Source organism: Gracilinanus agilis, chromosome 2, assembly GCF_016433145.1.
Source record: "Gracilinanus agilis isolate LMUSP501 chromosome 2, AgileGrace, whole genome shotgun sequence".
NCBI classification, from domain to species: Eukaryota; Metazoa; Chordata; class Mammalia; order Didelphimorphia; family Didelphidae; genus Gracilinanus; species Gracilinanus agilis.
The window spans coordinates 504596800-504619302 of record NC_058131.1 but is presented as its reverse complement, the minus strand read 5'-3'; the positions used below and the strand labels follow the sequence as shown (position 1 = coordinate 504619302).

At 34.0% G+C, this 22503-nt stretch overlaps 1 protein-coding gene across 8 annotated transcripts in view; it reads left to right on the top strand.

The window, feature by feature from the left end:
* Positions 1-22503, top strand: part of RPS6KA5 (ribosomal protein S6 kinase A5) — a 180502-nt gene that overhangs the window by 136087 nt on the left and 21912 nt on the right. For 7 of the 8 annotated variants that reach the window (XM_044665021.1, XM_044665019.1, XM_044665018.1 and 4 more), the window contains 6 exons: positions 5372-5522; positions 7762-7923; positions 9193-9318; positions 9679-9812; positions 10884-10977; positions 15887-16057. In XM_044665021.1, coding sequence (XP_044520956.1) covers positions 5372-5522; positions 7762-7923; positions 9193-9318; positions 9679-9812; positions 10884-10977; positions 15887-16057 — 838 coding nt within the window. The remainder of the gene's footprint in view (positions 1-5371; positions 5523-7761; positions 7924-9192; positions 9319-9678; positions 9813-10883; positions 10978-15886; positions 16058-22503) is intronic. The other variant, XM_044665020.1, reaches the window with a different exon arrangement.

The window sequence follows — 22503 nt, the reverse complement described above, 5'->3', positions numbered from 1 at the left end:
TTTTTTTTTGCAGTGGGGCGGGACATGCATTGACATTAGGGTTAATGGACATTTTTTAAATTACCCTAGTGCAAAATAAAAAAAAAACCCTTTTAATCCTGGTAACATGTGCTTCGAGTTCAAAAAAGGAGAGAAAAAAGTAAAACTCAAATATTATATTTCAAGTACAAGGAAAAAATTATAAAAATGTTTTAAAATATATAGCTTACAATCAGTGACACACTGTGTCAGCCAAGGAAAGGTAGAATAACAAAGGTTTCTCACCCAAAAATGAGATCTATTTCCTTTTTAACTAGGCCATGAACTACTGTGTGAGTGCATATGATTTTCACAAAGTAACAGTTTTATAAAACAGTAATATAGTAGATAATGCACATTCAAAGAAAATACCAAAATTCCCAAAATTCACAATAGCCAAGTTAATGACAATAGCAAACAAAACCACTATCATATAGGAGTCACATGAGTTTCTATATAGCCACTTGCTGTGTAACATTTTTAAAAACCTATGAACCGATGGATATTTGTCACAGATTCTACAGATGTAGCAAATCTTTCAACCTTGGCAAAGATATTTTTAACAAAGTCTATTACTGCCATTATTCCAAAATTTGGCAGAAGAGCCTAGGAAAAACACAAACCTCTGAACTGCTGATGAAAGCCTTTTGAGTCTAAAACATCACCAAGAATCTAGATTGTTCTGATGGAAGTAGATTAAACTGGAGTTAAAATATCATGCAGGAACTACTTTTGGCTTCATGCTTTATATAAAACTTTTCTTGCAGGAACTTCTATTTTATTCTCTACCTTTAATTCAACATTCTTTATTATATATATATGTGTGTATATATATATATATACATATATATATGTCATTAAGCTAAAAATCATTTCTGAAGACCCCTTAAAATCAATTGAGATATTTAGCTCATTAAATTCTTCAAAGGTTGTATACAATTGTAACCAGTTTTGATGGCATCCATCCATCATCATCATCTATGTGACAATTAACAAAGGCAAAATGAAAAAAAAGCTGTATAAGCAATATATGATTTTGATGGAGCAAGTGACAAACTCAGCATACATAAGGGCTTATGGTTTTGCCACTTAAAAAAGGTTTGTTCAAGATGACTATGGACTTGTACAATGACATTTTGTTCAGTACAGTCATAGGGGAAAGGTACAAATAAAAATAATGGAACAATATATCTAATAGGCAAAACGCAGTAGCTTAAAATGATTCAGTGTAACAGAATAGTATTGATTAGATTAATATGTGAACTTAAAAGCAAAATTAAATTTTAAAACAGTCAGCAAATACAATAAGCATGACAGGATATATAGGCAGTGAATTCAAATGTCCTTTTTTCCAATTCCAATAGACTTCTTCACTATCATGAAGGGGAAACAAAACTCAAAAAGTTAACATGAATAAACCTCTAGATCTCTTTAAGATTCCTTCCCCTCCCCAGTTTTTATCATCCATTTGCACTTCTTTGGTCACAGCTCTGGAATTATTTTTACACACACTGGGCATAGTGTGGACAACCCCAATATGGGATGATTTGCAGAGGTTGGGCAAAAATGACAAAAGAGTGTAAGATGAACCTCCTATCTGAATCTGAAGATTAGTCAAGCTATCAAATGCAAGGTATCCAATCAGTAGAAAAACCCCAATGAACAGAAGTAAGAAAAGACATCCTAAAGCTGTAAGCTGCATGAGCTCAATAAGGGTCTCTGGAAACAGAAGCTGTTGGAGAGGGGCAGGAGCATGTTTGCAATCTCTGCTTCCTGTCAATAGGTGGTGCTACCCTAGTATGCACTGCCTAGGAGTAAAAAACCTCACAAGGAATGTTTGGGAGAAAAGTTCTGACCCTTCCCACACAGGGGTAAAAACAATGGCCCCATGATAATAAGTGAGTCCCTGGTCGGCTTAAAAATCACCTTGGTAAGCCTCAGCAAGCAAGGGAAAGGGGGATGTATACTTCACCAGCTTCTTAAGAACTCCCAGCTTGTGTGTTGAAAAGACAGGTCTTGTTGCAGGCAAGTGGAGGCTGTAGGCTGGGTGGCAGCGGCAGTAGCTCAAGGCAGCAGGAGCAGCAGGAAGAGTGGCAGCAGGAGGAAAAGCAGCTTGCAAAATTTATCTACACTATCTTAAAAAATGTTTGAAAATTCTCTCCCTTCATGGTAGGCCAAATTGTTAAGATTAAAATTAATATATGATAACTAAGTATTATATTTTATGAAGTTTATTAATAATAACTAAAGTTAGAGTAAAAAGACAGCTAACCAAGGCACAGTCCAGTCATGGGAAAAGAGAAGAGAAAGAGGGGCAAAGTTACAGCCAACTATATACAAAACATGACCACACCAACATGGTAGAGAAATGAAAAGGAATTTTGGAAAATACTAAAGGAATTCTGGGGAATGTAGTTCAAAGAGACAAAATTTTCCACTTCTATAGTTGATACATGCAAATATATACAAAGGAGTTAAATACAAATGAGAATGCACTAGTACTTGGAGGAATAGTGAATATGGAGTTTGCCTCAGGAAAAGGCTTCAAGTAAAATATGGTGCCTATGCTGCATCTTAAAAGTAGAGGGCACACCATGTGTGAAGAATTTTTTTTTAAGTCCCATTTATATGGAAGAAATGTAATGTCCAATGAGGCTAGATCAGATTGTTATAGAGCTATACAAGTTAAAAAAGGAGTTTTGTTTGATGCTAAAGACAATTGGAAGGCCTTGGAATTGGTTGAATATGAAGATCAGATTTGAGTTTAAAGAAAATTATTTTGGCAGCAGTATGGAGAACAGATTAAAGTGAGAGAGATTTGAGGCAGAGAAACCAGTTAGGAGCCTGTTGAAGAATCTTGGTAAGAGATAATAAAAGTCACACAGCTGCCCCTTGCTTCTGTTCTGCTTCTTCCCTGGCCAAGACATCCCTTACCAGAAACAAAACCCAGCTCCAGGGTCCCATCTATTCAGCAGCAAGCTGGCTCATGTTTCTGTTCCTTGCAAGTTATATAGCTTGAGGTCAGTTGCAAGATCCCTTACCACTCTGTTCCGTGTCCTGGTGCACAGCACTGGAGACCTCAGTCCTGACTCCATGTAGAAGGCTCTACACAAGCCTTCCAGAATGGGCTCCATCCTCTGTGCCCACAGGCCTCTGGCCTTCTCCCTATCATGATGCAGGCTAGAAAATGACTTGCTGTGGTTTCTCCTTGAATTTCTTCATCATTACTTGGTCTGGTGTTCTTCCTTGATCTTACTAGAGCAGTTGTGGAAAAGAATGAAGTTATACTGATTTTTCCTTTTCTACCATCTTTGCTATTTTGAACCATTCAGATTTGGTCTTCATTCTAAAAAATAAATGACTAAAAGTGGAATTCTCTTATTGAAGAGTTATGGCTAATCCTTCAAATTAATAGCACTACCAAAATATCCAGTCAAAATTTATGGCTCCATTGATGTTCCTTTAATAATAACTCTTACTGTTTGCTTGAAGCAAGTAGTGGAGTTTCTTTTCTAAGTGTGCCTACTTAGAAATAGCTAATTGTGGCATTAAAATAGAATAATTATATGATATGATTTAGTTCTTTTACAGCCATTACAAAGTTTTCACCTATTTAAAGGAATTTTTTCACCTAACCAAAGAAAGTAAACAACCTGTTATTTACTTTCTGTGCTAAATTTGTCTTATTTATTATACCTTGGGGTTTTAAATAGTCTCTTCCACTCTCCTTTTAAATGTAAATTCATAGCTTTTATATCATTTTTAACCCTGGCCTGTAATTTCAGCATTTTGGGAACTCTTAGTTTATAGATTCCTTCTACCAATACATGTTATTTTTCTGTGGTTTGCAGTCTTAAAGAGTTGTTTGGTCTTGAAAGATTTAGTGACTTGTCTATTGTCACACAGCTGGTGTTAGAAGTGGGACTGGAAACCAAGTCTATCTGATTCTAAAATAGGTCTTTTTCCTGTTATATCATTCCCTCTTTTATCTTTAAAATTATACAAAATAATGTATTTTATTATATTCATTATCCCTGAATCATATGGAAAAATGTTTTAGGGCCCCCAATGCTATAGAAGAGACAAAGTTACCCCCCTCCCACTCCCCACACACATAACAACTAACATGAGTGTTTCATTTTAAATATGTAGGGGGCGGGGGAAGTCAAACCATACCCATCTTACAAAAAAATCGTTTCACCTGCATGCCACCCTGTAGGAAGCAGTCAGAATCATTCTCATCTCTTTTTACATTTATTTTTAAATATTTTTCCATGTTTACACAATTCATTTTCTTTCCCTTCCCTCTTCCTTCCCCCCCCTCCAAGAGCCAACAAGCAATTCTACTGGGTTATACAAATGTTATCATTTGATACGTATGTCCATATTTTCTTATTCTCATTTTCATTTTTGCCATAGAGAATGACTACAAAATCCTGATGAGGAAATAATGTCCACTGAGGCTGGAAATATGAGTTGATATCAGATTATATAGAGCTGTAAAAATTAAGCAGATGATGTATAATTATTACATGACCAGGGAGTGTGGTAGGTGTAAGCTTTGCCTGTTTTGTAGCATTAAGAGCCATAAAATACATTTTTCTATATGAAAGATCTTAATGATTCCTTCCTACTATCAGAAGAGTTGTATAGGAGAATGATTCTATCACCTTCTCTTTTACTACCTCCTACATTCTCATTAACCCTAATAGATGGTGGCACACAGGTTTAAAAATTTAATGGAATATGGTTGGTGCTTTTTTCTATTTATCTTAAAATTAAACATTAATATTAGTTGTGATGTGTGCTCTGATATTTTTTAATTGGAAAGGATCTTGAACTTGATCAAGTCAACTCTGTACCTTATATTACTATATATTTTAATCCAATAAATGTTTGGCATTAAGGGGTGAATAAATAGTAAAGAAGCAGAAGCAACAAACAAGTGAAAACACCTCTTAATATTTTTAAGTGCAACAGAGAAGAGATGTAACAGTAGCTTGAGAGGATTAGAGCATCAAGGGAAAATTTGGGGGTTTTTCCCTTTGTTTTCTTTTTAGAGAACAGTGAAACAGGAATGCTCTCAGATAGCAGGGATAGATTCAATATAAAGTGAGAGATCAAGGTGAATTTAATTTTTCATCAAAGCTTGATGCATTAATTTTCATTCTTGGATTTTCTTGCATTTAAGAATCCCAGTTCTAGAGACCTCATGTTTAAACATATTTTTAAATAAAATTCTTTATTGTCTAATTCAATTCTAAAGTATCTTGCAACAATGTTTTCTTAAAGAAATATTTATTTAGCCATCTACTATAGATGCAATATTTTAATAGCAAATATCTTTATACAGGAGAATTTTAAAAAGTGAACCTCCATATCCTCAAGAAATGAGTGCTTTAGCTAAAGATATAATTCAGCATCTCTTGGTGAAAGATCCTAAGAAAAGATTGGGTTGTGGACCACGAGATGCAGATGAAATCAAAGAGCATCCTTTCTTTCAGGTGAATGAATTCATTTAATATTTATTGTGTCTACTGTGATAATACTGTAAGACGTAATTGTCCTTACTTCCCCAAGTCATTTTTATTGTTATTTTCTTTTAAGGACACTCCTATCCTCATATGTGAAAATATAATACTATTGAACCACTTTGGTTGAAATCTCTAGAAATTCATTTCTATTTATGTATTCTAATTGGAGAATATTTTTATTTCTATTCCTTGATCAGTTTATAAGCTATTGCTAATACTTTTATCAGCTTTATGCAAGTATATGTTTTCTCTGACATAGAGGCTTAAAATATGCTGTTTTGTTTTGTTTTTAGAAAATATCTCTTAGCTAATTCAGAATCTGTAATATAACTTAAGTCAGAATGATTTAAGTAACTTGCTGAGCCTCACACAGCTTAATAGCTAGGTGTCTCAGACAGGATTTAAACTCAAGTCTTCTTGACTTGATTTTACTCTTGATACTTAAAATAGGTGTGTGAACCTAGGCAAGTCACTTAACTTCGTGTTGGTATCAATTCACTGGAGTAGGAAATGGCAAACCACTGTAATATCCTTGCTGAGAAAACCCAGTGGACATTATTAGTGTGCTATGGTGCATGGGGTCACAAAGAATTGGACACAACTGAACGATAACTTCTTAACTACAAACCCATTCAGTCTTTCCACAGCACTGCTTAGCTGCCTAAGCAACTCATTCTACTTCTATATAAATAAGTGGTAAGAAGTTTTTCTTTACTTCAAACCTTTTTTTGTTTGTTTGTTTTTTCAACCTAACACTTGTAGTTCTTTCCAGTAGGCTCAAACAGAAAAATCCTTATCCCTCTTTTAGGTGACAACCCAGAAGTAGATGAAGAGTCTGTTCATGTCCCACTTTTATCTTTTCTTCCCAAACTAAACATCTCCATATCCTTCATCTGGTCATCTTAATGGCATGAACTCAAAAATCTTCTGTATCAAGGTTGCCCTCCTGAATGTTCTCCAGCCATTTTCAAGACTCCCAAGAGATGATTTGTTTTGAATGGAAACCATTACTGCCTCAGTAAAAATAGCACTGAAATGAAAGACTAGACCTACTATAGCTATTTGATCTGGAGAAGTCACTCTGGTCTCTAGATTTTAAGATCATAATTTATAGAACTGAAGGGATTGGTCTAGAATGATCTTTAAGTTCCCTACAAATTAAAAAAAAAAAAACTCAATGATCAAATTTATTTCCATTTCTTCCACAAGAGGGCATAAGGAAAACATTTTGTATCAACTGATTAAATTTAATCAGGCAATGTCTACAGGATAATATGGGCTCATCAGATATTTGCTCTTCTAATTTCTCTCTCATAGTAATTAGTCATTGCCTGATACTGTATACCCAGAATCATTTAAAAAAGAGATTCTGAAATAAACATATTGAGAAAATAAAAATGTATTGAGACTTGAGATTTTTTAAAAAAGATTTTAAAGACTTATTTGTTAGTGGAAAGACAAATAAAAGAAAGGATGTCAGATTATAACTTTAATCTAGTAACATGAAATAAGTTTTATGATCAATGTAAATATTGCTGTGGAAAATAGAATTAAGGGAAATTGAGAAAAATTTTAATTGGATGCTTTATCTCTTATCATATTTTTAGTATTTAGAAACTCCTTAAACCTTTCATGGGAATTATACAATCCTTCCTCCCTCTAAATACCACTTTCTTCTCAAACAACCTACATCAGATGATTAGAGAACTACTGAAAGAAGAGGACTAGGATCCAAGAACATGCATCCCATTCTGAAAAGAAAAGGGATACATGGGTGAGACTTAAGAGGAGCTGACAGCTCTGTGGCTATTGGGAATGAAGACTAAAGTTAGGGGCAAGAAGAGGACCTTATCAGAAAAGACCAATTGGATAACATCCAATCTGCATCTTTGGGAAGAATTTTAAATTTTTGTGTTTTTGCTTGGGCCTGCTACCATTTAAGAAACTTCTGGATGAAAGAAATTTTTTTTCAGTTGTAAATTAAGATATTGCAGTGCCCTCTGGAGGATACCACAGTATTTTAAAATATATGATACCTTTTGGATTGACTCCTGTAATAGTTGTGATTTTACATTTTTTTAAAGTCATTGAATTATACTACTTAACTCCTCAGTCTAATTAGTTGAAATTTGATGATCCTATTCAAAATAATTTTTCTCTTAATCATTGTCTGTTTTTATTGATTACCACTAATTTTTTTTTTTTTTAGAAAATAAATTGGGATGATTTAGCGGCCAAAAAAGTGCCCGCACCATTTAAACCAGTAATCCGGGATGAGTTAGATGTCAGTAATTTTGCAGAGGAGTTTACAGAAATGGATCCCACATATTCTCCTGCAGCTCTGCCTCAGAGTTCTGAGAGGCTATTTCAGGTACTCTCAAAAAGCATATCTTTCTAAATACATTTCTATAGCCAATGTAATGTTTATAAAATAATGATTACCTTTTCCTATCTTCATATGATTTTAACAATCTTAAGAAAATGTTCTTTAAATTTTTCATAATTTAGTACAGGTGATATCATAATAAGGCTACAGCTACAAATTACATTTGATAAATTTTATAGTTTATTAAACACAAGATATTTTAAGAGTTTATTATTGATATATGAAAGACAACATGGTGTACTGAATAAAGAGCCAAGTCAAGAGTCAAGAAGACCTGGATTTAAATCCTGCCTCTGACATTTAGAGGCTATGGCACTCTTAATTAAGCTTTCTGTATCCCCAGGCAATTCTATAAATTGTTTTGTAAGGAGCTAGTCTGTGTTGGTAGAGAGTGTTCTATCAGATATATAGGTTCTCCAGTCCAGCTAATAAAAGGGGGGGTGTGACTTTTTATATACAAAAGGAATTAATTTATTTGTATTTATATAGAAAAATGTATTTCATGAAGCTTTTATAGAAAATGTGCTGAATTACTTAACTGCTTTCCACCTCAAGCATTTTTAGAAGATTTTGCAATTTTAAAAGGACATCTATTATACTTCAAGATTTGCTATTTTGACTAATAAGCTTTATTTCTTTAAATTATGAGTTATAAATGAGTAAATATGTTATTTGTTAGTCTTATCTGGAATTAAACATGATTATTCTAGTCATCATTATAGCTATGTACTGTTATATTTCTAAATTGAATAAGACTTTGTTTAATTGGGCTATGGTATTCCAGTAACAGGATCAAATGATCACAAATTGAAAATGTATTAAGGTAAAATCCATTTTTCCAATTAAAAATAGCACTTTTCCTAATGGCAACACAGCTTATTTTTAATACCCTAACTAAATTTCTTTGGAATCTAGCCACTTTGAATTGCATGCTTTTGTCACAAATAAAGAGAACTAAAATTAGCAATCACTTTTTTTCTTTTAACAGATGAAAAGAAAATCATTTTTTAAATTTCTTAATTTTAAACTAATTTAACTATACCAGAAGGTGGCATATTCTTCTTCTAGAAAGCATCTATCTTCCTTTTGATTTGAAACAAAGATGTATCTTAAACCTTAAAATAATATCTACCCATCCTTGTTTTTTCTTTCTTCAGAATTTTTGTAGTCCTAGCAATTAACCTAAAATTAATTATTTCAGTTTGTAAAATCTAAACCTTTATCTTTTTTTTTTTAACTTCTCTCCACCCCCAGGGATATTCTTTTGTAGCTCCTTCTATCTTATTTAAGCGCAATGCAGCTGTCATAGATCCTCTTCAGTTTCACATGGGAATTGAACGTCCAGGAGTGACAAATGTTGCCAGGAGTGCAATGATGAAGGTAGTAATATATTTGTGCTTTGCATGAATTCTGATGTGAATATTTTAACCGCAAATATTTGTCTCTTAAAAATCCTATTATATATTAAAGTTATAATATGAGAAAAAAATACCATGAAGCCATTAGATTTATACCTTTCGTTGTAGAGAACTGTTCGCCACAGTTAGTACAAGCTTCAAAAAACAGCTTAACAGTATTATATAATTTAAATAAATTTAACAAGTCTCAAGAAATAAAAATAAAATTAATTTTTGAACTTTGTTTTTAATGAATATCAATGATTAATCAATATTCTAAAATTGTCTTACCTTTAAATAGCATATATGTTATTTAAGTTAAATGTTGTTGACTTATTTCCAGGACTCTCCATTTTACCAGCACTATGACCTAGATCTTAAAGACAAGCCACTGGGAGAAGGAAGTTTTTCAATTTGTCGAAAATGCTTACACAGAAAAAGCAACCAAGAATATGCGGTCAAAATAATAAGCAAAAGGTATGAATGTTTCTGAAAGTATTTTTGTGCTTTTGTGCCCATGCCATCTGATTTATTTTGTAAATCAAGTTGTTCATAGATCAAATTTTGTTTTGGTTCATAATAACAAACACTTATTTAGTACTTAATATCTCAACTTAACATACATTATTTCATCTCACAATAGCCCTGTGAAAACCAGCTTGTCCATGTATTATTATCCTAATTTTATAGATGATGGAAACCGAGACTCAGGGTTAAGCAGCTTACCCACAGTTATACAGTTCATAAGTGGATGAGTCACTATTTTAATACAGTTCTTTTAATTATGTATCTAGTACTCTTTCCACTATGGCATGCTATCTCAAAACAATAGTTTGTATTAGGTATTGTGCTTTATAGTAAGAAAATATCTTCATAGGCAGCAGGCATCCTTAACATGCATTTTGAATAGAAAGGTTCTTTGCTTCTGACAGGGACATTTAACTGATGTAGTTTTATGATTAATAATCATATTTCTTCAGGGTTTTTTTGACATTATTGGTCGTATATAGTTACTTTTTCCTAGAAATTAGGCTAGCATTGCCAGAATGTATTGATTTGCTTTGTTTAACTGTGTTTCCTTTTTGCAAGGGAGGGTTCTCTGGGGGAATTCAATGGGGAGAGAGTCACTGGAGCATGACAACAATATTTTTTCAATCATCAAAAAAACTTTCCAAAAATAAAAAAGATATTAGTTTATCAGTGGTTATTATTAGGACTAGGAAATAGATGTGTTTGTTTTTGCTAAATGATTATTATAACTTCTGTGATTGTACTGTACAATGCTATTACCAAATTATGAGACACAGGGAGTCTTATCATTTGACTTTCTTATTGTGGGCATAGATAGTAATTTTCTCCAAAATAAATGGATAATTTTCCAAGTGATTTATACAAGTCATTGCTTTCACAGGAATTTTGTTCTTCTTCCTTGACACTGATTTTAAGTTCTTGGTACACATTAAATAAAAACAAAATTAGATTTAGGCTAGTATTGAGTTGGAAATATGCTTAAATAGATTGGTACAATCTGGCTGCTTCATTTTACAGAATGGAAGCCAACACTCAGAAAGAAATAACCGCTTTGAAACTCTGTGAAGGACACCCCAATATAGTGAAGTTGTATGAAGTTTATCATGATCAGGTATTTCACTGCTAAACATAAACATTATTGTTTCTTTGCCTACCATTAACTAATTGACAGGATGGTTTGATATAAGCATATACCATTTATCCTAATAGAAACATGTCCTAATATTAGACCACATTTTGATCTTTTTTCTTATATACTTTTAAAGACTCCAAAATAAATGGATTTAGGGAATATCTCTACTTTATTTTTCCATTATCCCTCCTTTTAGCTCTTAAAATGTTGAGAAGCATATTATTTCCTTGATTATGTAACTAAGTTGCCTATAAGCATTTATTTTGTATTTGGTCCATATTCTCTCTGTCTCTGTCTCTGTCTGTCTCTGTCTCTGTCTGTCTCTCTCTCTCTCTCTATCTCTCTCTATCTCTCTCTCTGGTTTGATTCCTTCAGTCCTAAGGAAGTAACTTTAACAAAAAATTGGTTGCTTAGATATTAACACTAATTAATTACACATTCAAGTAGTGAACCTTGATGACTTTTTTTTTAATTTGGAAGAGTACCATTGGCAAAAATGAAAACATGTAGCTCATTTGGCAGTCTTTTATGCCCTTAATGCCATTTTGAGAGCCATATAGGTCATGGTAGAAAAGAAATTTTACATACCACTGGAGCAACACCTACTATCTTCCCAAACATTTATTTCAGGTTCATTTTCCTGTCCAAACTAGGTATGTAGTTATGCACAATTGCACATAAAATGGATGAAGACCTTTAATAAATATTTTCATCTTTGTTTTCTCATCATCTAGTATAATGCCTAGCTCATACAGTAATAACCCTTGATAAATGTTTATTGAAATGAATCAGATTTCACTCAATTGAAGGAAGGAAAGCTGATCAACCATGGTGCAGGTATTAAATGTTGATAGAATCTGAACAATGCTATCACTACTACTGGGTATATTTTTTTGATGATTCAACTGCCATAGCTATAAACCCAATTCCTAGGAAATCTCCCTGCCCCAGCACCAGATAGAAGGTTACTTAGCAATAATTTCTTTCCTAGGGGCTAGGGGCTCTTGAAACCTCACATCCTAACTTCTTTAGGCAGAAAGTAAAGGAGATACCAAGCAGCATAAACTTATTCTCTTATTTATCCTGTTCTTAAGACCAGTTTAAATCAGAGGTCAGATGCTATCTTCTTTTTTGCCTTTTTTCTCAGTTTTCTTGCTTATGGTTCTTCCACCAGGAATCATGACACTATTTACCCAGGACAACCTCAATGTGAGACCCTGTTTCACTGAAATCTATAGTAAATGACCAGAATAGAGGAATTGTAGTGAGGTCAGGAAGCAAATTGGTATGAGCAAGCTGACAGTGAGATGAGCAGCTGAAATATAGTTAACCTGATGGGGAAAATAGTGTTTTGAAAACTCCAGGTGATTGTGGCTGCATTTGGATCCAATGTTCCCATGCCTTTTGTTCTCATCAAGGGTCAGAGAATTAGCTTAATTGAGAGCACTTGGGGTAGGGAGGAACTTAAGGCTCTGAAATCAAGTGCTCAGGATCAAGGCCCATGCTGAGAGAACCAGGTTGAAGCTGCAGCAGCCAGAGGAAAAGGTATGGCCAATGGCAGCAACATCATTTTTCAGACTATCCTCCTTTACTAGTTTCTATGACTGGCTTCTTCTTTCCTCCCACCCTCCCTCTTGCTTATTCCCACTTTCAGGTGTTGTTAGTATGCTGAATTATGAGGGGCACTGTACCCTCCTGTCCCCCCATATCACCACCCAAGATATCAATGGGCATCAAACCTATTTCCAACCTAAAAGTCAGAGGTAAGACTTCCCAACTAGAGTTCTGTAGCTACTACGCATTAAAAAAATCTCAGATATATTTCCAAGCAGGTGGCATCTGAGGGGTTTGGCCCCTGACTGAAAGGTTGGCAGTAGATCTCAGGTATCAGGTTCCTAATGACTAGTTTATTTAGTCAAGTTATTATTTGTGTTTACATTAGTTTTATGCTATTTTTTACTTTTTATACAGAGGAGCCAGCAAAACAAATTGTTTCCCATCTCCCATAACCTTTTATATAGATGTGATATTCTTTCTACGTGAAGATTCTTTTAGCCTATTATCAGAAGGACTTGTGTTTAAAATTGTTTTCTTAGTTCCTTGAATGGAAGGATTATGTCATTCTGGTATTTATATCCCCAATACCTACTTCAGTATATAGGTACTTAAAAAAATACTTGATTGATTGGTTTTCTGGTAATTGATTGGTTTTCTGGTAATATTGCCTGATTTTCCCCCGAGTCATCTCATACCATCCATTTTTTGTAACCAATAACAGTGGCTGTACGAAAGGTATGGCTTCAGACTATAAATGTGGAATAGGAATAGTATTCCCCTTATGAAACCAACTGGTTCAAATGTGTATTAAATGTTTAACTTTGATCTTCTTCATCCTATAAAAAATTATTTCAAATTAGCATGGCCTTTGATAGCCTGAGAATCAGTCTCTAAGAGAGGCATTTCTCTTTTATAACTCGATCATTATGTTCTAGGAACAGTGATGGGCAAACTATAGCACGCGGGCCAGATTCGGGCCCCCTGAAATGTTCTATCTGGCTGTGCGACATTATTCCTAATCTGACAAATACAATAAGTAGGATACAATACAATGAAACTTCAAAGAGTTGCCTTAGAAACAGACTGACAGATGAGCATTTCCTTTCCTTTGGCCCCCTCTTTAAAAAGTTTGCCCATCATTGTTCTAGGATGATACACTTAATTTAACTGACTTTTCACTGTATTTTTTCTTTCTTTCTTTCTTTCTTTTTACTATCTAAAAAGAAAACAAGCTATTTAGATAATATTACAGTAAATCTCCACACAAATCCTTTTCTAATACCTCATCATGAAATGGAGGTGTCCTTTGGGGTCTCAAAGTCAGTGCTAGTAGAATCTGGAAGGTCCTACCAAGATGGTTTAGAAGATGGCCTACCATCAGCTCATTTGTCCATCATTTTAGAATTAAATTTTTGGAAATGCTTATTGTTAAGATGGCAACAATTGGCAGTTGTTGGTTTCTTTTGCATAGCAACTGTTGAAAACTGACTATCAAATTATGTTAGTTTTTTATCTGCATAGTGGAGAAAATACCTACCCAAACAAAATCCACGAATTATTGAAGAAGATAACAATGCAGTTACACTTAGGCTTTGTAATCTGAATAATTCATCTTAGCTTTTTCTAAACTTGAGAGTTCTTTAAGATTTAATTTGAAAACTGTTGTTTTTCAATACCTCTACATTAGTATTCTATAACAAAAGATATACAAAGCTTATATAATTTATGAATGGCAAATTGTGATTAATCATGCTAAAGTATTAGTACCTGAACTTTCGTGAATTTGGAATCAAAGATAAGTATAGAATCATACAGTGTCACCTGTAAATTCCCATAATAATACACGGGCAACTTAATATCAAGGTACTTGTCATAAGTATTCACAGAAGTCCTGAACTGATTACGTGGCCAGTATCTGAAAACAGGTGATAGCATTTTTATACCTTTTGAAGTTAAATCTGCCATTAAACAGATGTAGCATGCTTTCAGTAGGTAAGGGGAATCCAAAGTAATTCTTAATCTTCATTATTTTTAAGAGCATACAGACCAGACCATCGTGGTGGTGTTTCTGCTTCATAATTAAAAGAAACTAGATTAAGAGGAGTGAAGTAGATCTTTCAGTAAAGCAGGGATTCCTGTCCTCATTAATGTCTTTGATTACTTTGGGAGCCTGATGAAATCTGTAGCCCTCGTCTCAGAATAATGTTTTGTTTCCTATATTCATAATTGAAGAAAATGCTAAATTTCAAAGAATAGTAGAAATAGAGATGTTATTTTTTTTTCTCTAAGTTCATGGGCCCCCTGAAGTCTCTCCAGGAATCCAAAGTTAAGAACCTAGGCCATCTAGGATTTTGAATTTATATTTAGAGAGGGACCTCAAAGATCATCTAGTACTGTCCTTTCTTGTACAGATGAGGAAATGGGGTCCTGGGAAGTCGTGACCTACCAGCCTCTCTGAGTAGTCCATGGCAAAGCAAAGCTTTACATCCATGTCCTCAGGCTTGAATTTCAGCATTCTTTCTGTCTTTTAACCTGGTTGGATTGCATGGAATTCTCAGGAAATCCTTAAGGAAAAATATGTAAATATTTAACTATGGTATTTTAGGTTTTCATTTTTCACCCAAATGAAGTTCTAAAGAACCATAATTTTCCTCTTTTCCCCCCCTTATTTTGTTACTTTGAACATATGTTATTTTAACAAGGAGATTATATATTTTGAAATATATACCATCAAAAGAGTTTGAGCAATTATAGGGAGAAGTAGCCTTAAGAGTCAGGAGGAGCTGAGTTCAGGTCCTGTCTTTGACAGATACTGACTGTGTGACCCTGGAACAATCACTTAATATCTCAGTGACCCTGACAACTCTTTAGTAAGATTATAAGTTGCAAAACAATTGCTCATCTGTATTGATACACTTTCCTCCCCAGAAGTTTCCTACACCAGTAAAATCACAGATCTGAACCAAAAAATAAAAAATAATTTTAATATATCTTGAAACCTAGTTATTTAGGGAGAATGAAGGATAATAGATGGGCAGACCAAGTACTGCATAGTACTTCTGAGAAGTTCTCCAGAAGACTAGGTAGATCTTGTATGAATGATTGATGGAAAAACATTAATTCAAATAGTACAGATTGAAAACACGTAATAGAATCATGAACTGTATCAGCAGAAAATAAACTCTCACTGGTTAAACCTTTGACTCGTCAAAGTGTAAAATACAATTGATAATACTCATAATAAATTATCTAAAATGTTATAAAGACTATTAACACAGGCTTTTATTTACCAACATTAAGGATTCCACACACAATTGTATTTGTTTTCTAGCTTCACACATTTCTGGTGATGGAACTTCTGAATGGGGGAGAGCTGTTTGAACGAATTAAGAAAAAGAAACACTTCAGTGAGACCGAAGCCAGTTATATCATGCGGAAGCTTGTTTCAGCTGTAAGCCACATGCATGATGTGGGAGTGGTACATAGAGATCTGAAGCCTGAGGTATAGAATAGTATTATCTTAAATAATATCATTACTACTTAATCAATGATTGTATCCTTTTTACTTCTAGGGCATTCTTCTTAAATAGAAAAAAAAAAACAACAACTAAAAGCATGTTTCTTAGATTTCTATTTCTTTCTATTTTAATCTCAAAGGAAACTGTCTTTTTTTGCCAGTTGATCATCTTGACATTATTCTTATTTGGGCGAGAGATCTTTTATGGAATGCATTCTTCATACAACAGTTATAAACTAAAATTGGAAGTAGAAATTTTATAACAAAAAAATCAGAAAATATTGTCATATATACTATGTGGGGGTAATGATGTATTTTTAAAGTTTTTTTTAACATTTTTTTTAACTTAGTTGTTGCTCTATGAATACAAATGTAATAAGAAACATTGCTAGTATCCAAAAATAAATCATTTCTTTAGTTTGTATTGTATGCATATTTTTAAATGCCACAGCGGTATGATTATATTTATATTAACTGTGCTATCAGTTCTTCAAATTTAGCACTTTTTTTGTACATTTCTCATGTCTAGTGGCTCAGTCTCTCAAACAGATCTTTTTTACATGGTAAAACTGTGAATTTTAAAGCCTCCTTTAGAAAACTAATGAGAAAAACAATAATTTTACTGTTTTTAATGAACCATTTATTCCTATAATATTGTATAACTGGTCATTTTATTCTAATGGATCCCCATTAGCCTAGTACAAAATCGTATATTCCTCTCTCTCTGAAAACATATTATTATTTTAAATATTTATCGATTATTATATACCCTAAGTAGCATTTAAAATAGTAATTTATTTGAGACTTATTTCCAGGTAAGGGCATAAAAGATATTTCTCTAGAAACAGAATTCATTCCTTTAATTTAAATAACTTGAGTTTTAACACAGACATCTTTGGATTACCCAAATGTAGCTGATTAACATTTAAACTTTAGCTTTCAGTGGCTATAATTACTCATATACTTTTATTAATATTATAGGTAATTGCCTAAAAGGCCATCTTCCATATATCTTCAGCTCCCAAAGCAACCTCTGTGCTTCCTTCATTGCAATTCTCACTCTCCTACTTGCCTCCCACTGAAAATATGGTTCTCTATGTTAGAGATTAGTTGTCTATTTTTAAATGTGAAAGCACACCACTTAAATGTTTTCCTGATAGACAAGGAAGGAGCATAATTTTTTTTTAATTGGAACGTGTTGAACATACTGCTTTATGTCTATATAGAACCACACATTTTCACATATTTCATTCTTAAATGATTGGCCACATATATGGATATGAGTATTTATACTCCCTAAAATTTGATCTCTAATCATATTTAATTAACAAAAAATATTAAACTCTTTTCATTTATCTAACTTGTAAAGATTTTTTTTTACATTTGAATTGAGCTTTATTCTTGGCCTATTTAATACATTCTTAGGCAAGTTTCCAAAAACTTGTAATCCAGTTAGGTTTTAAAGTAATAAAAAAAGCATGCCTTATTAGCTTTTTATAGACTGTATCACTTTGTGTTTTAAATGTTAGAATATATTCTTCTGAAACTAAAGTGTTTCTCCTACTTTTCCATTTGATTCAGTACTTCATTAAGATCAGAAATTTATACTTCTTTCAGTGGCCAATTATGAGGCATTCATTGCTGGTTTCAAATATAGGAAAAAAAACTATTGCTATTATGCAACACTGGGCTTTAATAAGGTTCTGTTTATTTTAAACATTATCATTTACTCATTTGGAATTCCAGAATTGGTTACTGATGCCAGACTTGGTTTCATACTTGTAGAAAAGAAAACATAGAAACTTGTTCCCACCATCTCTGACTATACATATCCACAAACCCAGTTGTTGTTATTTAGTCATTCTAAGTCATGTGTGACTCTTCATGACCCCTTTTGAGGGTTTTCTTGCAAATATACTGGAGATTGCTATTTCCTTCTCAGAATCATTTTACAAATGAGGAAACTAAGACAACCCTTAGTGAGTTGCCCATGGTCTCAAAGCTAATTAAGTGTCTGAGGTCAAATTTGAACTTAGATCTTCCTGACTCTATGCCCAGTGCACTGTTTTCACCCAGATGCCCACTGAAAATCTATTAAATCTCTGCACTTTAGGCTTTGAGGAAAATAAGGAGAGGGGCCTTTAATTATGAATATAAATGTTCAAAACAGGAAGGGATAGCATTAAAATCTTTGAAATAAGAACAATAGCCATTTGCCTCCAATGAATGAAACAAATTAGCCCTTATTAAGCTCCTACTGTGTGCTAAGCACTGTACTAGGCATTTTACTCCTTCTGTCTTTTGAGCAGTAGTTTTAGGAGCATCATAATTCATTCATAATACAGAATAATTTTAGTTCTTTCTTTAAAATATCTCTAATATCTTTTCATTTCCATTTTAATAATCATTAGCCTGTTCTTTCCCTCCAATCCCTATCTTTTCAGTGATTATACTACATTTTGACTTGACTAAAATCTACTGTTAAGCTTCTTCAGGACTTTGAAGAATCTCACTTGTTTCTTTTTCAGTTTTTAGTAGATGATGAAGTTCTTAATTATGGTGAATTATAGTGCATGTAATCATAGAAGATTTAAGATCACAGCTAGATTTGAATATTGTAAAATCTAATATGCTTTTAAAACTTTGCAATGAGTAGTTTAACTCTCTTATTTCTTTATTATCTCTCTTGATATTAGGAGGAAATCTTTAACAAATTTATTTAATGACAAATGAGCTGTTTTTTATTAGTTTCTTCTGTTCACTACCTCCTTTCTTGCTAGACTTCTGAATATGCTCATCTCCCCATATTTAAAAAAAACAAAATACCTTTTTGCTAAGCTTTTCTATCCCTAATAGCTATCATCCTATATCTCTCCTGTCTTTCTCTGCCAATCTCCTTTGAAAAAACTGGCTTCATTCTTTGCCAACAGTTCCTTGGCATGTGACATCATTGTCCAACTGAATCTGCTCTCCTGAAAGATACCAGTGATTTCTTAATTGCCAAATCTGATGATAGCCTTTTCTCAGTCTTTATCCCTCTCAATCTCTGCTGAATTTACCCTTTCTTCCTGAATACTCTCTCCTCTCTTAGTTCTTGTGACACTATTCCAGTTCTTTGCCTCAAAGTTCTACCCTGCACTCTCTTCCATTTTCTCTGTATACACTCTCACTTTGTGATCCCTTCATTTCCCATGAGTTCAATTATCATCTGTATTCATAATACTCCTGGATCAACAATCTCAAGCCCAAATCTTTCTTCTTTTAAAAAAATCTTTTTAAACCCTTACCTTCTGTCTTAGAATGAATACTGGTATCAGTTCCAAAGCAGAAGAGTACCAAGGGCTAGACAATTTGGGTTAAGTGACTTGTCCAGGATCACATGGCTATGAAAAGACTGATGTCATATTTGAACTGGCTCTCTATCCACTGAAACAGCTAGCTGCCCCTCAAGTCTCTCTTCTGTCTATACCTATTAAGTAATGAAAATCGGATGATCTACAGGCATCACTCAAACTTGTCTAAAACAGAACTCATTATCTTTTCAAAAAAAAAAAAAACCAACCCCTCTATTGAATTTTCATATTACTGTCAAGGCTATCACAATCTTTTCAGTCATTCCACTTTACAGTCTTAAAATTATCTCTCAACTCCTCATTCTCTCTTACTTTTCATATCCAATCAGTTGCAAAGTCTTATTGTTTTTTCTTTAACAGTGTCTCAAACCTATTTCCCCTTATCCCTATTCTCATAATCACCACTCTGGTTCAAACTTTCATCACCTCTCACCTGCCTGCCCTCTTAATGAGATTCTCTGATTGGAGCCTTTCTCTTCTCCAGTACATCTTCCATACCAAAATCATCTTAAAGTCCATTTCTGGCCAAATCACTGTCTCACTCTTAGCTCTCATATCCATATCCATACTCTATAAATTCTGTTGGTAATCTCTAGACTCAAATATAAATTCCTTTGGTAATTAAAGCTCTTTGTAACCTTGCTCCATCCTACGTCTCGCACCTTCTCACTTTACTTCTTTTCCATGTACTCTGCAATCCAGGCCTACTGGCTTATTTCCTGTTCCTTGAACACTATTTTCCGTTTCCTATTTCTGGATCTTTGTACTAACTGTCTCCCATAGCAAGCTCTCCTTCCTCACCTCTTAGAATCCTTAGTTTCCTTCAAAAATCAATTAAAGTGCTATCTTCTGCATAAGACATTTCCTGATCTCTCAGTTGCCAGTAACATCTGAACAAGGTTACCTTGTAGCTGCTTTATAAGTGTTTTTAACATACCTAAATATGATGTCTCTGCCTTTAAAACCCAAGTTCCTTGAGGTCAGGGATTGCCTCACCTTTATATTTTGTAATCTCAGCACCTAAGATAGTGCCTGGCATGTAGTGAGTACTTAATAAAAGCTTGCCTTTTTCATTCTACTCATTACAGGAAATTATATTTCCCTTCAGAATTTGAAAAAATAGGATAGAATATAAGCCAAATGATATGGATGAAGTTGAGTTAATTTTGATAAAATATGAAAAAAATATTGGAGTATATTGAGTTAAGGAGACCCAACTGGTTCATGGGTGCACAGATTCAGCAATTGCCATAATAAACACTGCTTTCCATTCATGGAGGACAGAATATTCAAAGACAGAAGGAATGTTATACATGGGAATAACAAAAAAGCAGTTTGGCTGGATTGCACAATTAAGGGAAGTAACATATATATAATAAAACTAGGAAAGTAGGTTAGAACCAGATTATAAAGGGCTTTATAAGATAATCAGAAGTATATGATCCTAGAGGCAATAAGGGATTCCTGGAGTTGATTGAGCAAAGGAGTGTCTACTTGTGCTTCAGAATATCACTGTGGCAACTGTGTGACATATGGGTTTGGCAAGAAAGAGACTTGAAGCAAGAAGACCAATTTGGAAGCTATTGAAATGGTCCAGGTGATAGATGATGAAAACCCAAACTAAGGTGTTGGTTGTACAAGTGGAAAAAAGGGCAAAATATATTTTGGAGGTGTAATCAGTCAATCAACAAATATTTAAGTAATTACTGTGTACCAGTCTCTGTACTAGGTACACTGGAGATACAAAGACAAAAGCAAAAGGGTCCTGCTCTGCAAAGAGCTAATAGTCTAGCCATAGAAAGCAAAATATACATAAATAGGTATGTACAAAATAAATAAATGCTGGATAATTGGGGGGAGGGGGTTACTTACAGCTTGTGGTAACAGGAAAGGATTCATGTTAAAAGGTGGTACCAGAACTGACTCTTGAGGAAACTAGGGTGTCTAAGGAGGCATTCCAGGTATATAGAATAGCCAATTGCAAAGACAAAGAGATGGAAGATGGAGTGCCAGGATATGGAAGAGTAAGAAGACCAATTTGGCCAAAACATACTGTATACATGAAAGGGAATAGTACTTAATTATTTTAGCAAAATAAATTGATGCCAGGTTGAATAGAGTTTAAAATGTCAATGGAATTTATATTTGATCCTAGAGATAATATGGGACTACTGCAATTTATTGAAATGAGAGTAACATGGTCATATTTGCGTGTATGTTGAAACAAGAGTTAGATAGGAGAGATTTTATAGAGAGAAATTATAAGAGTTGGCAATTGATTTGTATATGTGGTGTGAGGAACCATGGATAACATTGAGGTTGTGAACCTGGATGACAAGGGGGGAGATGGTAGTACCCATAAGAAAAATTAAGAAATTCATAAGAACATTGGGTGTTGAGGGGAGAGAGCTCAGCTTTAGACATGTTGAGTTTGAAATGTCTGTGGTATATCATGTTCAAAAGTCCAATAGTATTTGATCTAGAACTCGAGAAAGAGACACTGTGTGTGTATATGTGTGTATGTGTATCTCTGGGAGTTGTATGCATGGAGATGATAAGCCTCTGAAAGCTAATGAGTTTACCAGGAAGTAACATAAAAGTGAGTACAACACAAAATCTTGAGTATAACCCATAGATAGTGTGTGAGGCATGGATGATGATCAAGTGAAGGAGTTTGAGGAATGCTTATATCGAGAGAGGACCAAGTGAGTATAGTATTATCAAATCCAGAGAAAAGAGAGTATCTAGAAGAGGGAGACTATGAGCTAGGATGTCACGAACCAGGGGAATACCCATTTTGGTGGGTTACTCTGGTAGCTACTGTTAGGGTACAGGGAAACCCTAGAGAGTTGCTAAAGTTGGCTAGTTGTGAGTTGAGTTACTGCTCATCCTAGCTAGCACAAGTGGCTAAGGAGTCAAATTACAGCATGTGTTCTGACCAGAAGACACAGCTGATCTGAAATCTCTGAGTGAGAGAATGTGTGACTGCGAGCTAGAGAGCAAAAGACAGATAGGATGAGAGCAGGGAAAGACAGGGACAGAAAAAGGCAGAGAGAGAGAGAGAGACGCAAAGAGAAC